The sequence below is a fragment of the Leuciscus leuciscus genome (genome assembly GCF_965113295.1).
Source record: "Leuciscus leuciscus genome assembly, chromosome: 20".
In the NCBI taxonomy this organism is placed as follows: Eukaryota; Metazoa; Chordata; class Actinopteri; order Cypriniformes; family Leuciscidae; genus Leuciscus; species Leuciscus leuciscus.
In genome coordinates, this window is record NC_138744.1 from 5,663,511 (window position 1) to 5,678,086 (window position 14,576).

At 37.9% G+C, this 14,576-nt stretch overlaps 1 protein-coding gene across 4 annotated transcripts in view; it reads left to right on the top strand.

Annotated features, from left to right (window-relative positions):
* Positions 1 to 14,576, top strand: part of oxr1a (oxidation resistance 1a) — a gene marked incomplete at its 5' end in the record, with an annotated part of 154,673 nt that overhangs the window by 107,427 nt on the left and 32,670 nt on the right. For all 4 annotated transcript variants that reach the window (XM_082150691.1, XM_082150690.1, XM_082150693.1 and 1 more), the window contains 2 exons: positions 194 to 301; positions 3,388 to 3,504. In XM_082150691.1, the coding sequence (XP_082006817.1) occupies positions 194 to 301; positions 3,388 to 3,504 (225 nt within the window). The remainder of the gene's footprint in view (positions 1 to 193; positions 302 to 3,387; positions 3,505 to 14,576) is intronic.

Consider the following 14,576-nt stretch of genomic DNA (forward strand, 5'->3'; position numbering starts at 1 on the left):
TTTTTTACAATATTACTGTACTTCTAATCAAATAAATGCAGCCTTGGTTGAGCATAAGAGACAATACCAACCCCAAACTTTTGAATGGTAGCGTAGGACATCCACCTTGAGTAGACCTAAAGGAACCCAAAGAAATGGTTTTCTCTTCTCCTTTTTCCTTGTTTTTACATGTTTTTGTACATTTGTTGTGCAGGTGGAGTCGCGGGACACTCTAAACAGCATTTCGCTGAAGTTTGACACCACTCCCAATGAACTTGTTCAGCTCAACAAACTCTTCTCCAGAAATGTGGTCCCCGGTCAGGTATGTATTTTCATGTTTAATATCCTCTTTCACTCGTAAATATGTAAATACCTTTGCATTTCTGAAGTAAAATGGGTTTTTATTTTACTTTTAGGAATTGTTTTAAGCTAATGTTGTAATGCCTATAGTTAAAACCCAACTTTTAGCTTTTACTCATTGAATATCTTGTTTGCTCTGAAATGTCACGTTACAGAAGTAAAAAAGGTTGTAAATGCCATTACGTATTAGCTATAAAGTCACAAAAATCGTATACTCTTAACTGAATTCATGGCTGGTTTCGTCTGCAGACACTCATTACAACGCTTCACTCCCTTACCATTAGATCTCTGCCAAGCGCTAGACAAAGAATCAATCTTTGTTTAATATAGCGCAACAGCATATCAATTATTGGCCGAAATGACATTAAACCAGATAATATCTCTCAGATAGATGGAGTGATTAATGACTTCTCTCTTCCAGTCAGTGCATGAGCGGTTATGAAAGATCTCTTGCTAAACAGCTCTAGTATTGCTTCATCATCTCCTCACAAGCACATGTTAAGCAGAGCTGAAGTCGGGATGGTTGATATTCATGTGGCGCTGGGCACAGTAATGAGAGGGTAATAGATAGAGTCAGGCGCTGGAGATGGCGACCGCCGCCTGACACAGTACAGCTGGAGGGCTCTCAGCACGGATCACGTGACCAAACTCTGCGGTTCCTTCCATTAGCGTAATCCTCCCCAGTGTTTCGGACTGCTGAACAGCCCCTCCACTCTGACTCTACTGCCCCCAAACTAACTCGAGTGGAGTCCTGTTCGGTGTGCAGAGATCTGAGGTGCACCTGGAGAGAGACCACATAAGATGGGATGAACTTAAAGAGCTTAATAATATCAAATTGAATTATATTTTAAATAATTTATAATTATATTTATATTCTATAATTTATATATTAAATACTTTTTTTTCATTTTTTTTGGAAAGTGTTGTAATTATTTTTAATTTATTTCAAAATGTACACTGTTTGTGATGTATGGAAGCTTGTTTCCGCCACAGAATAAAACAACTCGCAGTTGCGTGTTATAAAGTCAGAATTGCCTATCTTGCACCCAGCGCAATTGACTTTGTACACCGGCGCATGTACCATTCCTATTTTGCACCCGCGCACAGCGGACTTTTCCCTCCACAGACGCACGTCGGTAAACCGCTCCCGGGGGCGGTTCAGCGCAAAGAGAAGGCGTGTTCCGGCGCAAACGTTCCCTGATGCTATTTTGTAGGTTTAGAAAACAATTCCGCCACTGAACAGGAGAAACCTAGTCTAAAGTCAGTGGCGTGTTGAGCATTATATTCATATGCTATTTTAAGGGCGCATGCTTGGCCATAATCAATGTAGCGTATGCACAACGCGCATACACTTTACTTCTCTCATCTACACAGAAGCAGCCGTTTTCATTTTTGCAAATCATACATTATTACAATAGATAGATAGATAGATAGCCAGTTTATTATAAAAGCATACATCTAGCTTACACATTTACCCAAATTATCATACGCCTGTTTAAAGGGATAGTTCACTTTGAAATTAAATTTTGGTATGTTTTAGCTTACCTCAAGGGCATCCAAGATGTAGGTGTCTTTTTTTCCGCAGTAGTTTCAATTTTGAAATTGGTTTCATTCCAATGAACTGCCGTAGCCAAGGCGACTTCTATTGTATATATCTATACCCGCCCGCGCTCTCAGATCACTTGGACGTGGCTGTGTACAAGAGGTAAAAACGATATAAATACTGTTCGTTTTCTCACACAAACCGCTCATTTCGTGTCTTAGGCCATCAATGTGTACTTACGATGGGGAATTGTTTAATTTGGACGATGGGGAATTGTTTTAATTTGGACTCTGTGCATGCTCTTTGAGGTGGTGACCATAGACCTGCATTATATGACTGACAGACAAGAACGGTTTGACCTAAAAATATCAAAATTGAAACTACTGCGGAAACAAAGACACCTACATCTTGGATGCCCTTGAGGTAAGCTAAAACATACCAAAATTTAATTTCAAAGTGAACTATCCCTTTAACCGAAGCTCATTTGGGTGGGTTTCTCCCATCCCCAATGTCACTTCTTTGTGTTTTACGGCCCTGACGAGAACGTCGGTCTCCTTGGCTGTGAACCGCTGCTGGCGCGCGCCTGGCAAATCCGCCGTTATAATAGCAATCCACCATGGAACAAGCGCGCCTGCTCTTAAAGGGAATGTAAGATGACGCTCTGATTGGTTTATTTCACGTTACGCCCAAACAACACCTATGAATAATGAAGCTACTTCAGACCAACCCATTTTAGATTTGCGTCGGGCACAAGAGTCATTTATCCCGCCGGTATAATAGCAACAGCGCCTAAGACCCGCCCACAAAGTTACTTGCGCTTCGCGCTTGATACTTGCGTTTCAGATCGTTAAAATAGGGCCCATAAAGTCCAATTCTAAGCAAAAAAAACCTTTATATCTTACAATTCTGACTTTATATCTCCCAATTGTGTGTTATAAAGTCAGAATTGCGAGATATAAACATGAAATTCTGAGGAAAAAAGTGCGAGTTTATTTCTTGCAATTGCAAGTATATATCACAATTCTGACTTTATAACTCGCAATTGCGACTTTATATTACACAATTGTTAGAGAGAGAAAAGTCAGAATTGTGAGATAAAAAGTCGCAATTACCTTTTTATTTTTTATTCTGTGGCGGAAACAAGCTTCCATAGTGATGCCATTAATGCATTATTTAATATGACAGATTCAGAACAGATTTGTTCTTTTTCAGCTTCAAATTTGACAAACGTAGCAATATTTAGCATCCATCCATAAAATTATTCTGATGTAACCGTAATACATTTAAAAAAATAAAGTGTAAAAATGCAAACGGTTTTATTTTCAGGTTAGTTGTACATTAGTCATTGTTATTGTATGTATTCTTATAAAACACCAGAGGTCTGTGATACAGTATGTCCTCATTTACATAAGTTGACCTGCCTGTATGTGAGTATTGATTGTTCGTCCATGCATGCAGTTGCTGGCTGGTGTTTATAAAGCGTTACGCTGCGGTTGTGTTTGCAGGTTCTGTATGTTCCTGATCCGGAGTACGCATCCAGTGCGGGCAGCTCTCCCTCCTTCAGTCCCAGCAGCCCACTCTCTCCCACCTCCTCTGAAGCTGACCTGGAGAAAGTGACCACGGTATGTGACATTTCCCTCTTCACACCACACAAGCCTTATCATTTAACCTGTGCTGTTGAAGGACTCTCACACAATCAGAAATGCCCTGAGCATGGCATGCGTTCATACTGAAGGCTCTCTGGGAATTTTAGAACAATTTTCCAGAATTGAAGCTCTGTGTGCTTTTGTTATCTTAAGCTTTACACGAATCATGTGAGAGGGCCCTAATGCCTCAGTGAAATCATGAGGTGACAGCACGAAATGCTGCTGTTCATTGTTAGTCAGGAAACGTTGTGCTTTGTTTTTCTTGGGGTCATAGTCAGCGTTTCTCTGATAGGAAGATAGGAAGAATGCCAGTCTTGCAGAAAAGCTCTCTATTAGGTAGTCGAGGTATCCATGTGTTTGTCAAGATGAACAGGAGCTGGAATTGTTGACTTTAGATAATTAACTCAATGTCAACAACATGTTCATCTTTAAAGCTGAATGTAATTGTTAAAATACTTCCTTGTATCCCAGTTTAATATGCAGACAAATAGAAGACATTCATATGATGATTCCTTTAAAAATGTAAAGATTGTGGCTCTCTGATGCTATCAAAACACACTTCCTGAAGAAGTTATTGTGTTTGCAATTCTGTTTGGTAATTACCTGGCAAACTGCATGCTTCAACTTTAATTATTGGCAAATATGCCAATGTTGATCTGATATTAGTTACCAAAGGACATATGGATACATTAAATATTTATACAACGCAAATAGATTTACTTCTGTAAATTTGCTTTTGAATAGGTTTTGAGATCTCGCGGCTCAAGGCTGTGGTTTTTCACTGTCAGACGTGATATTTACGTACACACCCTCTGTAATCAAATACCTGCCATGAACTGTGTTGACTTGCCCTCATTCTTAGAAGCACTTCATCTAAATCCCTGAGAAATAAGCCATTTCTGGTTTGATGAATAGAACTGGGTGATAGAGCTTATCAATTTTATGACTATGATACAAATATAAGGGATGAACAAAACACTAAACATGGTGAAAGTATTTATGAGACAAAATTATTTGGCAAGAAAAGGCAAACTACAGCCACAGGTTTTATTTTACTGTGCAAAAAATATTGCATAGAAAAACAAAGCTCACAGGAAAAAGCGTACATTGACTACAACATAATCATTTATTAATATTTCGTTGGTTCTCTCTTGTTTTTGCATGTGTTCATATTTCTTTTTATGACAGCCTTGCCAAAATTAAATCAGCAAAATTTTGGAATGTTTCATTGCATTTTCACAAACAAAATAATTGACTGATAATTTAATATGTTTACAAAATCTTTTACAAATTTTGATTAATATTTGAATAAGAGTAAAGAAGTTAATTTTCCTATGCCGGGGACATCATTTTTAAGCCACTACTCTATATAGTTGCAGTCAAAAGTTTACATACGGCTTGCAGAATCTGCAAAATGCTAATTATTTTAATAAAATAAGAGGGATCGTAAAAAAATGCATGTTATTTGTTATATAGTACTGTCCTGAATAAGATATTTTACATAAAAAGATGTTTACATATAGTCCACAAGACAAAAAATAGCTGAATTTATAAAAATTACCAGGTTTAAAAGTTTACATACTCTTGATTCTTAAAGGCACACTATGCAGTTTCCGTTTTTCTCAAACAGCGACCCCTAGAGTCGCTGTGGAGTACTTGTATTTAACGTTACTGTCGTAAATACCACTCACGCAGAGCCTCTGCACTCTTCTTCACGCTTTCTTCGCTTTCTTCGTCGACTCTGCCATGATTCACGTCTGAAATGCGTGCTAGTGTCTTCCATAGAGGCTGCTTTATATGTTGTTGATGTATGTGACGTCGTGCCGTAAAGCAAGTCGTGATTCTCGCGAGATTTGTCGGGGTGCCACCTCTCAAACTTGCATTAGTCCTGTCATTTCAAGAAAGTACTCCTAATGTCCTAATGTCAATGGACACCTGTCCACAGAATCTATATCTTCCATTCCAACTTCTCCACCATCATGGGCAATACCAAAGAGCTGTCAAACGTCAGGGAATGGGCTACAAGACCATCAGCAAGAAGCTTGGTGAGAAGGAGACTTTTGTTGGTGTGATTATTCGGAAATGGAAGAAATACAAAATGAAAAATGAATCGCCCTCGGTCTGTAGCTCCATGTAAGATCTCGATTCGTGGGGTAAGGATGATCATGAGAAAGGTGAGGGATCAGCCCAGAACTACATGGGAGGAGCTTGTTAATGATCTCAAGGCAGTTGGGACCACAGTCACTAAGCAAACCATTGGTAACACACTATGCGGCAATGGATTGAAATCCTGCAGCACCCGCAAGGTCCCCCTGCTCAAGAAGGCACATGTTCAAGCCCATCTGAAGTTTGCCAATAAACATCTAATGATTCAGAGAAGGCTTGAGAGAAAGTGATGTGGTCAGATGTGACCAAAATTGGGCTCTCTGGCATCAACTCAACTCGTCATGTTTGGTTGTAAAACAACACCCTTTTTATCTCCTTAAAAACAGCTCTGTCCACAGCGACCCATTTCGGTGCATGTCTCTTTAAATGATAATGAGCAACTGCTCACCCCACCCCTTTCTTCCGTGGGGCGTGTCGACACAAGACACTTAAAGTGCTCCCTTGGCTGACAGTATACAAATGGCTGAGGGCAGAAATATGCTAATTCGGGACAGTCCGTCCGCGGTCGTGGGCGGGGCATGAGCAATATGATGTCATATTGCTCAGAAAATCCAAACGGCTTGATTATTGAGAGTGTTGGATAAAAAATAAAGGAGTGAATGGATTTTTTTCATTACATGGTGGTTGTGTCCACACACTGCCAAGACACATTTATATGCAAACACCATATAAAAGTGAATTTTGCATCCGATGACCCCCTTAAGGATTTTGAGAGTATCTGTAAAGAAGAGTGGGATCATGTGTACAAACCTGGTGACCAACTACAAGAAACGTCTTACCTCTGTGCTTGCCAACAAAGGCTTCTCCACCAAGTACTAAGGCATGTTTTGCTTGGGGATCAAACACTTATTTCAATTACTGAAATGCAAGTCAATTCAACCTTTATATAATGTGTTTTTTCTGGATTTTTTGGTTGATATTCTGTCTCTATCCGTTCAAATAAACCTACCGTAAAAATTATAGATCCTTCATTTCTTTGTAAGTGTGCAAACTTACAAAATAAGCAGGGGATCAAATAATTATTTTCCCCACTGTATTTATTCATGTGCTTTAATTTTTATATTGAAAATATATGGAATATTTATCGTCCAGCCCTAGTGGTATACTGTATCATCCCATCTCTGTGCTGTGAAGTAACTGTCAGAAGTGCTAACAGAAGTTTTGATGTTGAACTTCTATTTTGCAGTGAACTTTACCTTTAGCATCTTTAAAAGTGGCCGCTGTATACCTCACTGCCTCCTGGTCTCCATAGTGACAGCCTGAGATGCTCCTTTCCCTTTCGTTTTTCACACATATCTATTTAGACCGTTCCTCTGGGAAAATAAAAGCTGTGATCTGTCTAGCAATCTGAGACGGGTACTGCACTGGGAATGAAATGACCTGTTCCAAAATCCAGTGAGCTGCCTACCTAGACACACTGTAGGCGTGCTTCTGACCTTGTTTTATCCAGAATTTAAGACTCTTCTCTCTTCGGGGAGAAGGCGATCCCAGAATGCATTTCAAGAAGCTCTGTAACAAAATTCATTCAAGAAGGCAAGCAAAATTTTGTTAATGGGAGCCTATGCTTACAATTCATTTAATTTTGAAAAGTATTGAAAAAATTATTTGGTACAAGTAAAATGGACCATATTGTATGTGTGTTTGCTGTTTATTTCTATGCTTATTAGAGTATCACATTGTAGGCTTTGCGAGATGCTAATGTAATGAATCAAGGTTATGAATATAATGTTAGAATCACTGAACATGCTTAATGTTAGGAATGCACTGAAATGTACAGTTATTTTATGTCTGATAATGGATAACTAACCTATCAATTAAATTATATACCAATATTATATACCATATTATTTCACCATAAAGAAATGAAATAAACATAAAAAATAAAGGCATTTAAAATAATTAAATAAATTTAATTCAGCGTTTGATTATGGCAAAGAAAATTTTGAGGTAAAAATAGTACATTTCATTTTGTAAAATTAAATATCCAATAATGACAGAAATATATCAAATACCAGCTGGTATTTGTACATTTAAAAAAGTCTAATATGAGCTTATAACCGATAGCAGGGTTGGCGATTTGTTCCAGAAACATTTTTTGTTATGCTAATTAGCTATAACTAGCCGCTCCGAAAATTGCCTACCCTACCTTTAATATTTGTTCTTGTGTTGCTTACAAGCCTCAGTACTCAAGGGGGCAAAAGATTTACCTTCAAATGTCAAATGGATTTGTTATTAATAATTAATCAGGTAGCTAACTATAAACATATTGACTTCAGCTAACTTGCTCAGAGCGATTGTCTTCAAACTGGTGCTTAGCCCTGACAGTAGGTGACCTGAAAGAGAAAACTGACTGTAGAAGAAGACAGTTTATGCTAATGTTCCCTAGAGCGCCCCTTGTGGCAATGCTGAAAATTGCAACACCTACTTGCATGCGAGTTAAATTGGGCAGCAGTGCTCATTGTCCCCCTCAGCCAAAGAGCCTTTTCCTTGCACACTACAGAGTCCTCCAGAGACACAGCAGGGTCAGCCAGGTGCGGTTTGATTCAGTAGTGTAAAGAAAGCACTTCAGTAAAGCAAACAGCTCTTTTCCCAGGCAGTAGCAATCTTTTCATTACAAAGCCATTATTGCAATGCTACACACTGAACTTGTATTTAATTAATAAAGTGGATTCCCTGGCATGTTTGTGTGTAATTAAAAGCAATGGTGAATGCTGACCACAGGGTGCAGTTTATTTGCTTTGGGAAGTAGATGGATTATCTCACCTCTACTGCTGCTATAATGTGTCCTTAATCAATAGTTATGTTCGCTAGTGAATAAATACCAGGTAGTACCATGGTAGTTTGATGAATATGTGAATACTAAATATATTTATATTTTAATTATTTTAATTAATGTATGAATATGTAAATACTGTGGTCACGTTTGTTTATTTATTTATTTATATTAATGACCTAGATAGGTCCTTAACTCATTTGGTAGCAATCACATCATTATCCACATGGCGCAGCTGATTAGTTGCTGTTCCACCAGCGGCCAATGAGCTGCGTCTCAACATTCAAATACTGGTAGTGTTGCTGTTAGCAGTCTGCAGTAGTGGTGGACGATACTGCAAATTTCAGAATCGATCCGATACCAAGTAAATACAGGGTCAGTATCGCCGATATCGATACCGATACCAATACTTTTTCATTTTAAAAGCATGTACTTGAACTTGTATGCACTTTCCTGTGCTAGAGCAGTGTGTCATGATTTATTAGGTGAATGCATCATTAATATGCTAAATCTGAATACGTTTTCATGACTACTAGGCCTAAATATTTTGTGATTTGTGCTCTCAACTCGCTTGTAATTAGTCAGTGACTTTTACAAAACTACCCTAATTATAGTACTAGCCTACTACTAGCCTACTAGTACTAGCCTACTGTTCAAAAGTTTGGGATCTGTAAGATTTTTAATTCTCTTCTGCATTTATTTGATCAAAAATACAGTAAAAACTGTAATATTACAATTTAACATGGGCTATCTGTTTTCTATGCCATAGTAAACTGTAATTTATTCATGTGATCAAAGCTGAATTTTCGGCATCATTACTCCAGTCATGATGATAATTCATTTTAATATGCTGATTTGCTGCTCAGGAAACATTTCTTATTATTATCAATGTTGAAAACAGTTTCATATTTTTGTGGAAACCATGATGCATTTTATGCAGAATTATTTGATGAATAAAGTTGAAAGAACAGCATTTATATGAAGTAGATTTTTTTTTTAAAACAGTGTAAAACCCTTGACTGTCACTTTTGATCAATTTAATGCATCGATCCTTGTTGAATAAAAATATTAATTTCATTAAAAAAAATCGTACTGACGTCAACATTTTGAACCGTTATGTACACTTTTGGTTTGTTTTATTGCGAAATAACTCCCCATTGTTTCTCTGTCATCTAAGCAAGGCTTCGTTTCCCAAACGCACTGGACCTGTGAGCTCAGCTAAGCACCAGCATCGAACGCTCTCTGTGATTGATTGGTTTCGTCTTGTATCCAGATGACTAAGTTCTATCCTACACAATTATCCGCTAACATTCGCTTATTTTTCCACTTAGAAGCTTATTTTACGCACTGAATTGCGTGCTAAATTAATAAAAAATTACTGGTAAAAAAACACACATTTGGATCGATATTTTTATGTGAGGATCAATCCTTTTCGATACCACGTCAGTATCAAAAGTATCGATACTTCAGAATCGATCCGCCCATCACTAGTCTGCAGCACGCTTCCAGAAACCCTCCACCTTCCCCAGCTCCACCTGTATAGATCTGCTATGGGGGGTTCATTCATGGATGTTACATGTCCATCATATCTGTGAATGTATTGGCACTTGCTCTGAAGCAACAGCAGCGGCGTAGCAGATCTGTTCCGCCAAGACCAAATACATCAACATTGCCATATTCATTACCATGCCAATCTCTATTACCATGCCAATCTCTCCGAGAGTTGTCATGACGGAATTACTTTCATTTAAAAAAAAAAAAAGTATTCTAATTTAAATTAAGCAACATTGTTGTTTTATTACAAATTACAAATTATTATTATTAATGCGCTGCACTTTAGAGCGTATCGCCCAACACTACTGTGTACCGATAATCAAAAGTCTGACTAAACAAACAGCGCTGACTCCGTCTATTAAATCTGGTGACTTTGAATTGAGGCTTCTGAGGAGTTTTTGTCTCGTATCATCCTTATCTCACCCTCCCTTCCTGCTGTATGCTAAATTTAGTCTGTGTCACAAGAAAACGAGTGAGAGAGAGAGAGTGTGTGTGTCAGAGAGAGAGAGAGAGAGAGAGAGAGATGGCCAGTGTGTGTGTGTATGTGTGTGTGAGAGATGGCCAGTGTTAATTACAAGTGTCTGCTGGTGTTGGCTGACACTTGGTAAGGTGACTTTGTCTCAGTGTTACTGGTCTGATTTTATGCCCAGAAACTCTTGTGATGCATTGCTTCAGTCAATAACAGCATGAAACTCTACAGAGGTTACAAGGTTATGTTAAGTTAGCACTGCACGTTATCTTGGAGTTACAGGAAAACTTTATCATTAGAAACTCTTATTTGACTTTTGTGACATCATGTATACAATTCAAAACTCTGGACTATTGTATTCAGGGAGACTCATTAAATTCCACAAAAACATAAAGGGGTGGTATAATGCCCCTTTTTACAAGATGTAAAATAAGTCGCTGATGTCCCCAGAGTGTGTATGTGAAGTTTTACCTCAAAATACCCCACAGATCATTTTTTATAGCATGTTAAAATTGTCCCTTTTTGAGGGTGAGCAAATACGCGTTGTTTTGTGTGTGTCCCTTTAAATGATAATGAGCTGCTGCTCCCGGCACAGTGTGTGTGTGTGTGTGTGTGTGTGTGTGTGTGCGTGCGTGCGTGCGTGCGTGCGTGCGTGCGTGCGTGCGTGCGTGTGCGTGTGTGAGTTAGCAGCTCCGATTACCTCACGCAGACACACACTAAAATGTCAGAAACTGTTCTGCCTTTGATATTTAAACTGGAGTCGGACAATGATGGAGAGACTCAAGAAGAAGTGACTCGATGTAGAATGCAGCAGGACGTTTCTGGGTGGTTAGTTGATGAATTTATGTTGCTGATGTGGAGTTAACTATCTTTAAGTCATTGATAAGCCTATTCTGTCTTGATAATCTACAAATCTCTAGTGTGGGATTTGAAATGTTGTAAAATGCCTACAGAGTGACATGCTATATCATTTGTGTTATGTACTGTATTGCAATAAATGTGAAAAAACGGATGTGCTCTACTACAACAAATCTTCCTCTTCTCAACACTGCTTGCTATGGAAGCTTGTTTCCGCCACAGAAAAAAAAATAAAAAAAATAAATTGCGACTTTTTATCTCACAATTCTGACTTTTTTTCTCAGAATTGCGAGATATGAAGTCAGAATTGTGAGATATAAAGTCGCAATTCTGAGAAATAAAGTCGCAATTGCAAGATATAAAGTCAGAATTCTGAGAAAAAAAGTCAGAATTGCGAGATATAAAGTCAGAATTCTGACTTTTTTTCTCGCAATTGCGACTTTATATCACGCAATTCTGACTTTATAAAACATAATTGCGAGATATAAAGTCAAAATTGCGTGTTATAAAGTCAGAATTACGAGATATAAAGTCAGAATTGTGTGTTATAAAGTCAGAATTGCGTGAAATAAAGTCGCAATTGCGTGTTATAAAGTCAGAATTGCGAGATATAAAGTCAGAATTCTGACTTTTTTACTCGCAATTGCGACTTTATATCACGCAATTCTGACTTTATATCTCGCAATTGGGAGATATAAAGTCAGAATTGCGTGTTATAAAGTCAGAATTGTGAGATATAAACTATTCTGAGGTAAAAAAAAAAAAAAAACTCCGTCTTTTTTCCCCCATAGAATTGGACTTTATAATCTCACAATTCTGACTTTATAACACGCAATTGCGACTTTATATCATGCAATTCTGACTTTATATCTCCCAATTGCGAGATATAAAGTCAGAATTGCGTGATATAAAGTCGCAATTGCGAGTAAAAAAGTCAGAATTCTGACTTTATATCTCGCAATTCTGACTTTATATCACGCAATTCTGACTTTATAACACGCAATTGCGACTTTATATCTCACAATTCTGACTTTATATCACGCAATTCTGACTTTTTTTCTCAGAATTCTGACTTTATATCTCGCAATTGCGACTTTATTTCTCAGAATTGCGACTTTATATCTCACAATTCTGACTTAATATCTCGCAATTCTGAGAAAAAAAGTCAGAATTGTGAGATAAAAAGTCGCAATTATTTTTTTATTTTTTTTCAGTGGCGGAAACAAGCTTCCATAGCTTGCTGTTTCCGGGGGTGGGGTTTATGTACATTTTAGTGTTTGTGATGTCACTAACCCATGAAAATGCTCATTGTAAATCTTACCGACCCCAAACTTTTGAATGGTCGTGTACCTCTACATACACACACTGTATGCCTTTTCACTATATCCAGTGTTACTTGGTGCACTTTCTTTGTTCAGATAAAATTAAGGTAGTGATGAAGTATTTGGCTTTCAATAACAACAAAGCCACATATGGATCCATTTTGGGATCTTGAGCGTTGCCATAGAAACTAATAGTTTCTGAATCTAAGGATGTGAATGGCTCCAGGTAGAATGGAGATACCTATTTCAGTGATATCAGTGATTTTACCCTGCAGAACCTGTTTCTGGTCACCAGATGGAGCTGCAGGTTGTTGTCCTAATATTTCATGTCAATCATCTGCATATGAACAAATCCACAGATGACAATTAATTCAAAGTGCTGTTGTTGATCTCAGTTAATATTAGAGTCAGCTTGACAGCATCCTTCTGTGGTGTTATGCGTTCTCAGTATTCGCCTTAATATAATGACAACAGAGCTGTGGAGATTTTGAGTGTTCATCTACTGCTTCAGACTAATAGCGCTTGAGTCATTAACATGAGCTGGTGAAATGTTGCGTGTGAGGTTTAACAGTACTCGTGTGTGTGTGTGTGTGTGTGTGTGTGTGTGTGTGTGTGTGTGTGTGTGTGTGTGTGTGTGTGTGTGTGTGTGTGTGTGTGTGTGTGTGTGTGTGTGTGTGTGTGTGTGTGAAGTTGAGATCAGTCCGGTGATCTAATGATCACATGGATGTCAACCACCCACATGCAAACAGGGTTAGTGCCCTTTTTCCAGGCTTAGGTTCTAAATCAAGACACTGGTCTCCCTCAGGCTGGATTCACTGGGGCCGTGTGAAACCAGCCCAGCGTAGGTAACCTCCAGATGGCCTAGAGGACATGAAGACATAGACTTTTTTCCTCCTCCATGTCGGATAGTAACGTCGCCCAGCCAGAGGACACTGTTGGTCTCTCTCCCACGGTGTCTTTGATGTGCTTTGGTAAAATTCATGAGATGTTCTTCAAGAAGCGCTGAATGCATGTTCCTTAACCCATAGACTAGATTTTATCTTTGCAGAAAGTCATTGTGCGTGTGAACCCGTCTGTGTTGGCCTGTATGCTGTCAGTCCTTGTGCCTGAGTAACTGAGTTGCATTGTTTGCTGTGATCTGGTGCAGTAATGTTGTTTATGAATTGACCACCTGAGTCAATCAGTTAGGACTGAATGACATTATTGGCCGGTACTGGTACAAATAAGTGCAATAAATGTCTTATTATGAGAAACGTTTTTGGTTGCCCTGCAATTGATCTCAATCTCCGAATCATTTTAAAGTCAGTTTGGCTTAATCTGATTTCACACTGAATTGTGTGAGCCACTTTCTTAACTTTTTTTTATTTATATATATTTTTTTTTTTGTAAATAATGTTTTTGTAAAAGAGTCTAGTCATTTTTTTAATTTCTATATAATTTTTTTATTTTAATGTATAAAATTTTTTTTTTATATAACCATTTTTGTTTGTATAGTAAAAAAAAAAAAAAGTGTTTCTTTTTGTAAAAAAAAAATTCTTTTTTTTTATTTATATAACATTTTTATTTGTAAACAGGACTTGTCATTTTTTGGGGGGGACATGCTCTTTTCTTTTCTTTTTTTTAAGTGAAAATGACATTGCACTATGCATGTTCTTCCAAAGCAACTCGACAGAACGTTTTGCTAAAAGTGAATTTGGTCAACTTTTAGGAGTACACTAGAATATATATAGCCTCATCGCTAAAACACGTGGACTATTAGCTGTTCAGAGAACCGACCGACTAGTCAATTTTGAAAATATGTAGATTTGCAGATCCCTAGCACAGATACAGTGATCTCTTTATCCATCCCTAAATCCTGAGTAAAGCTCTACAGCATGCAGGAAAGCGTTGTTTGTTCTTTTAAACT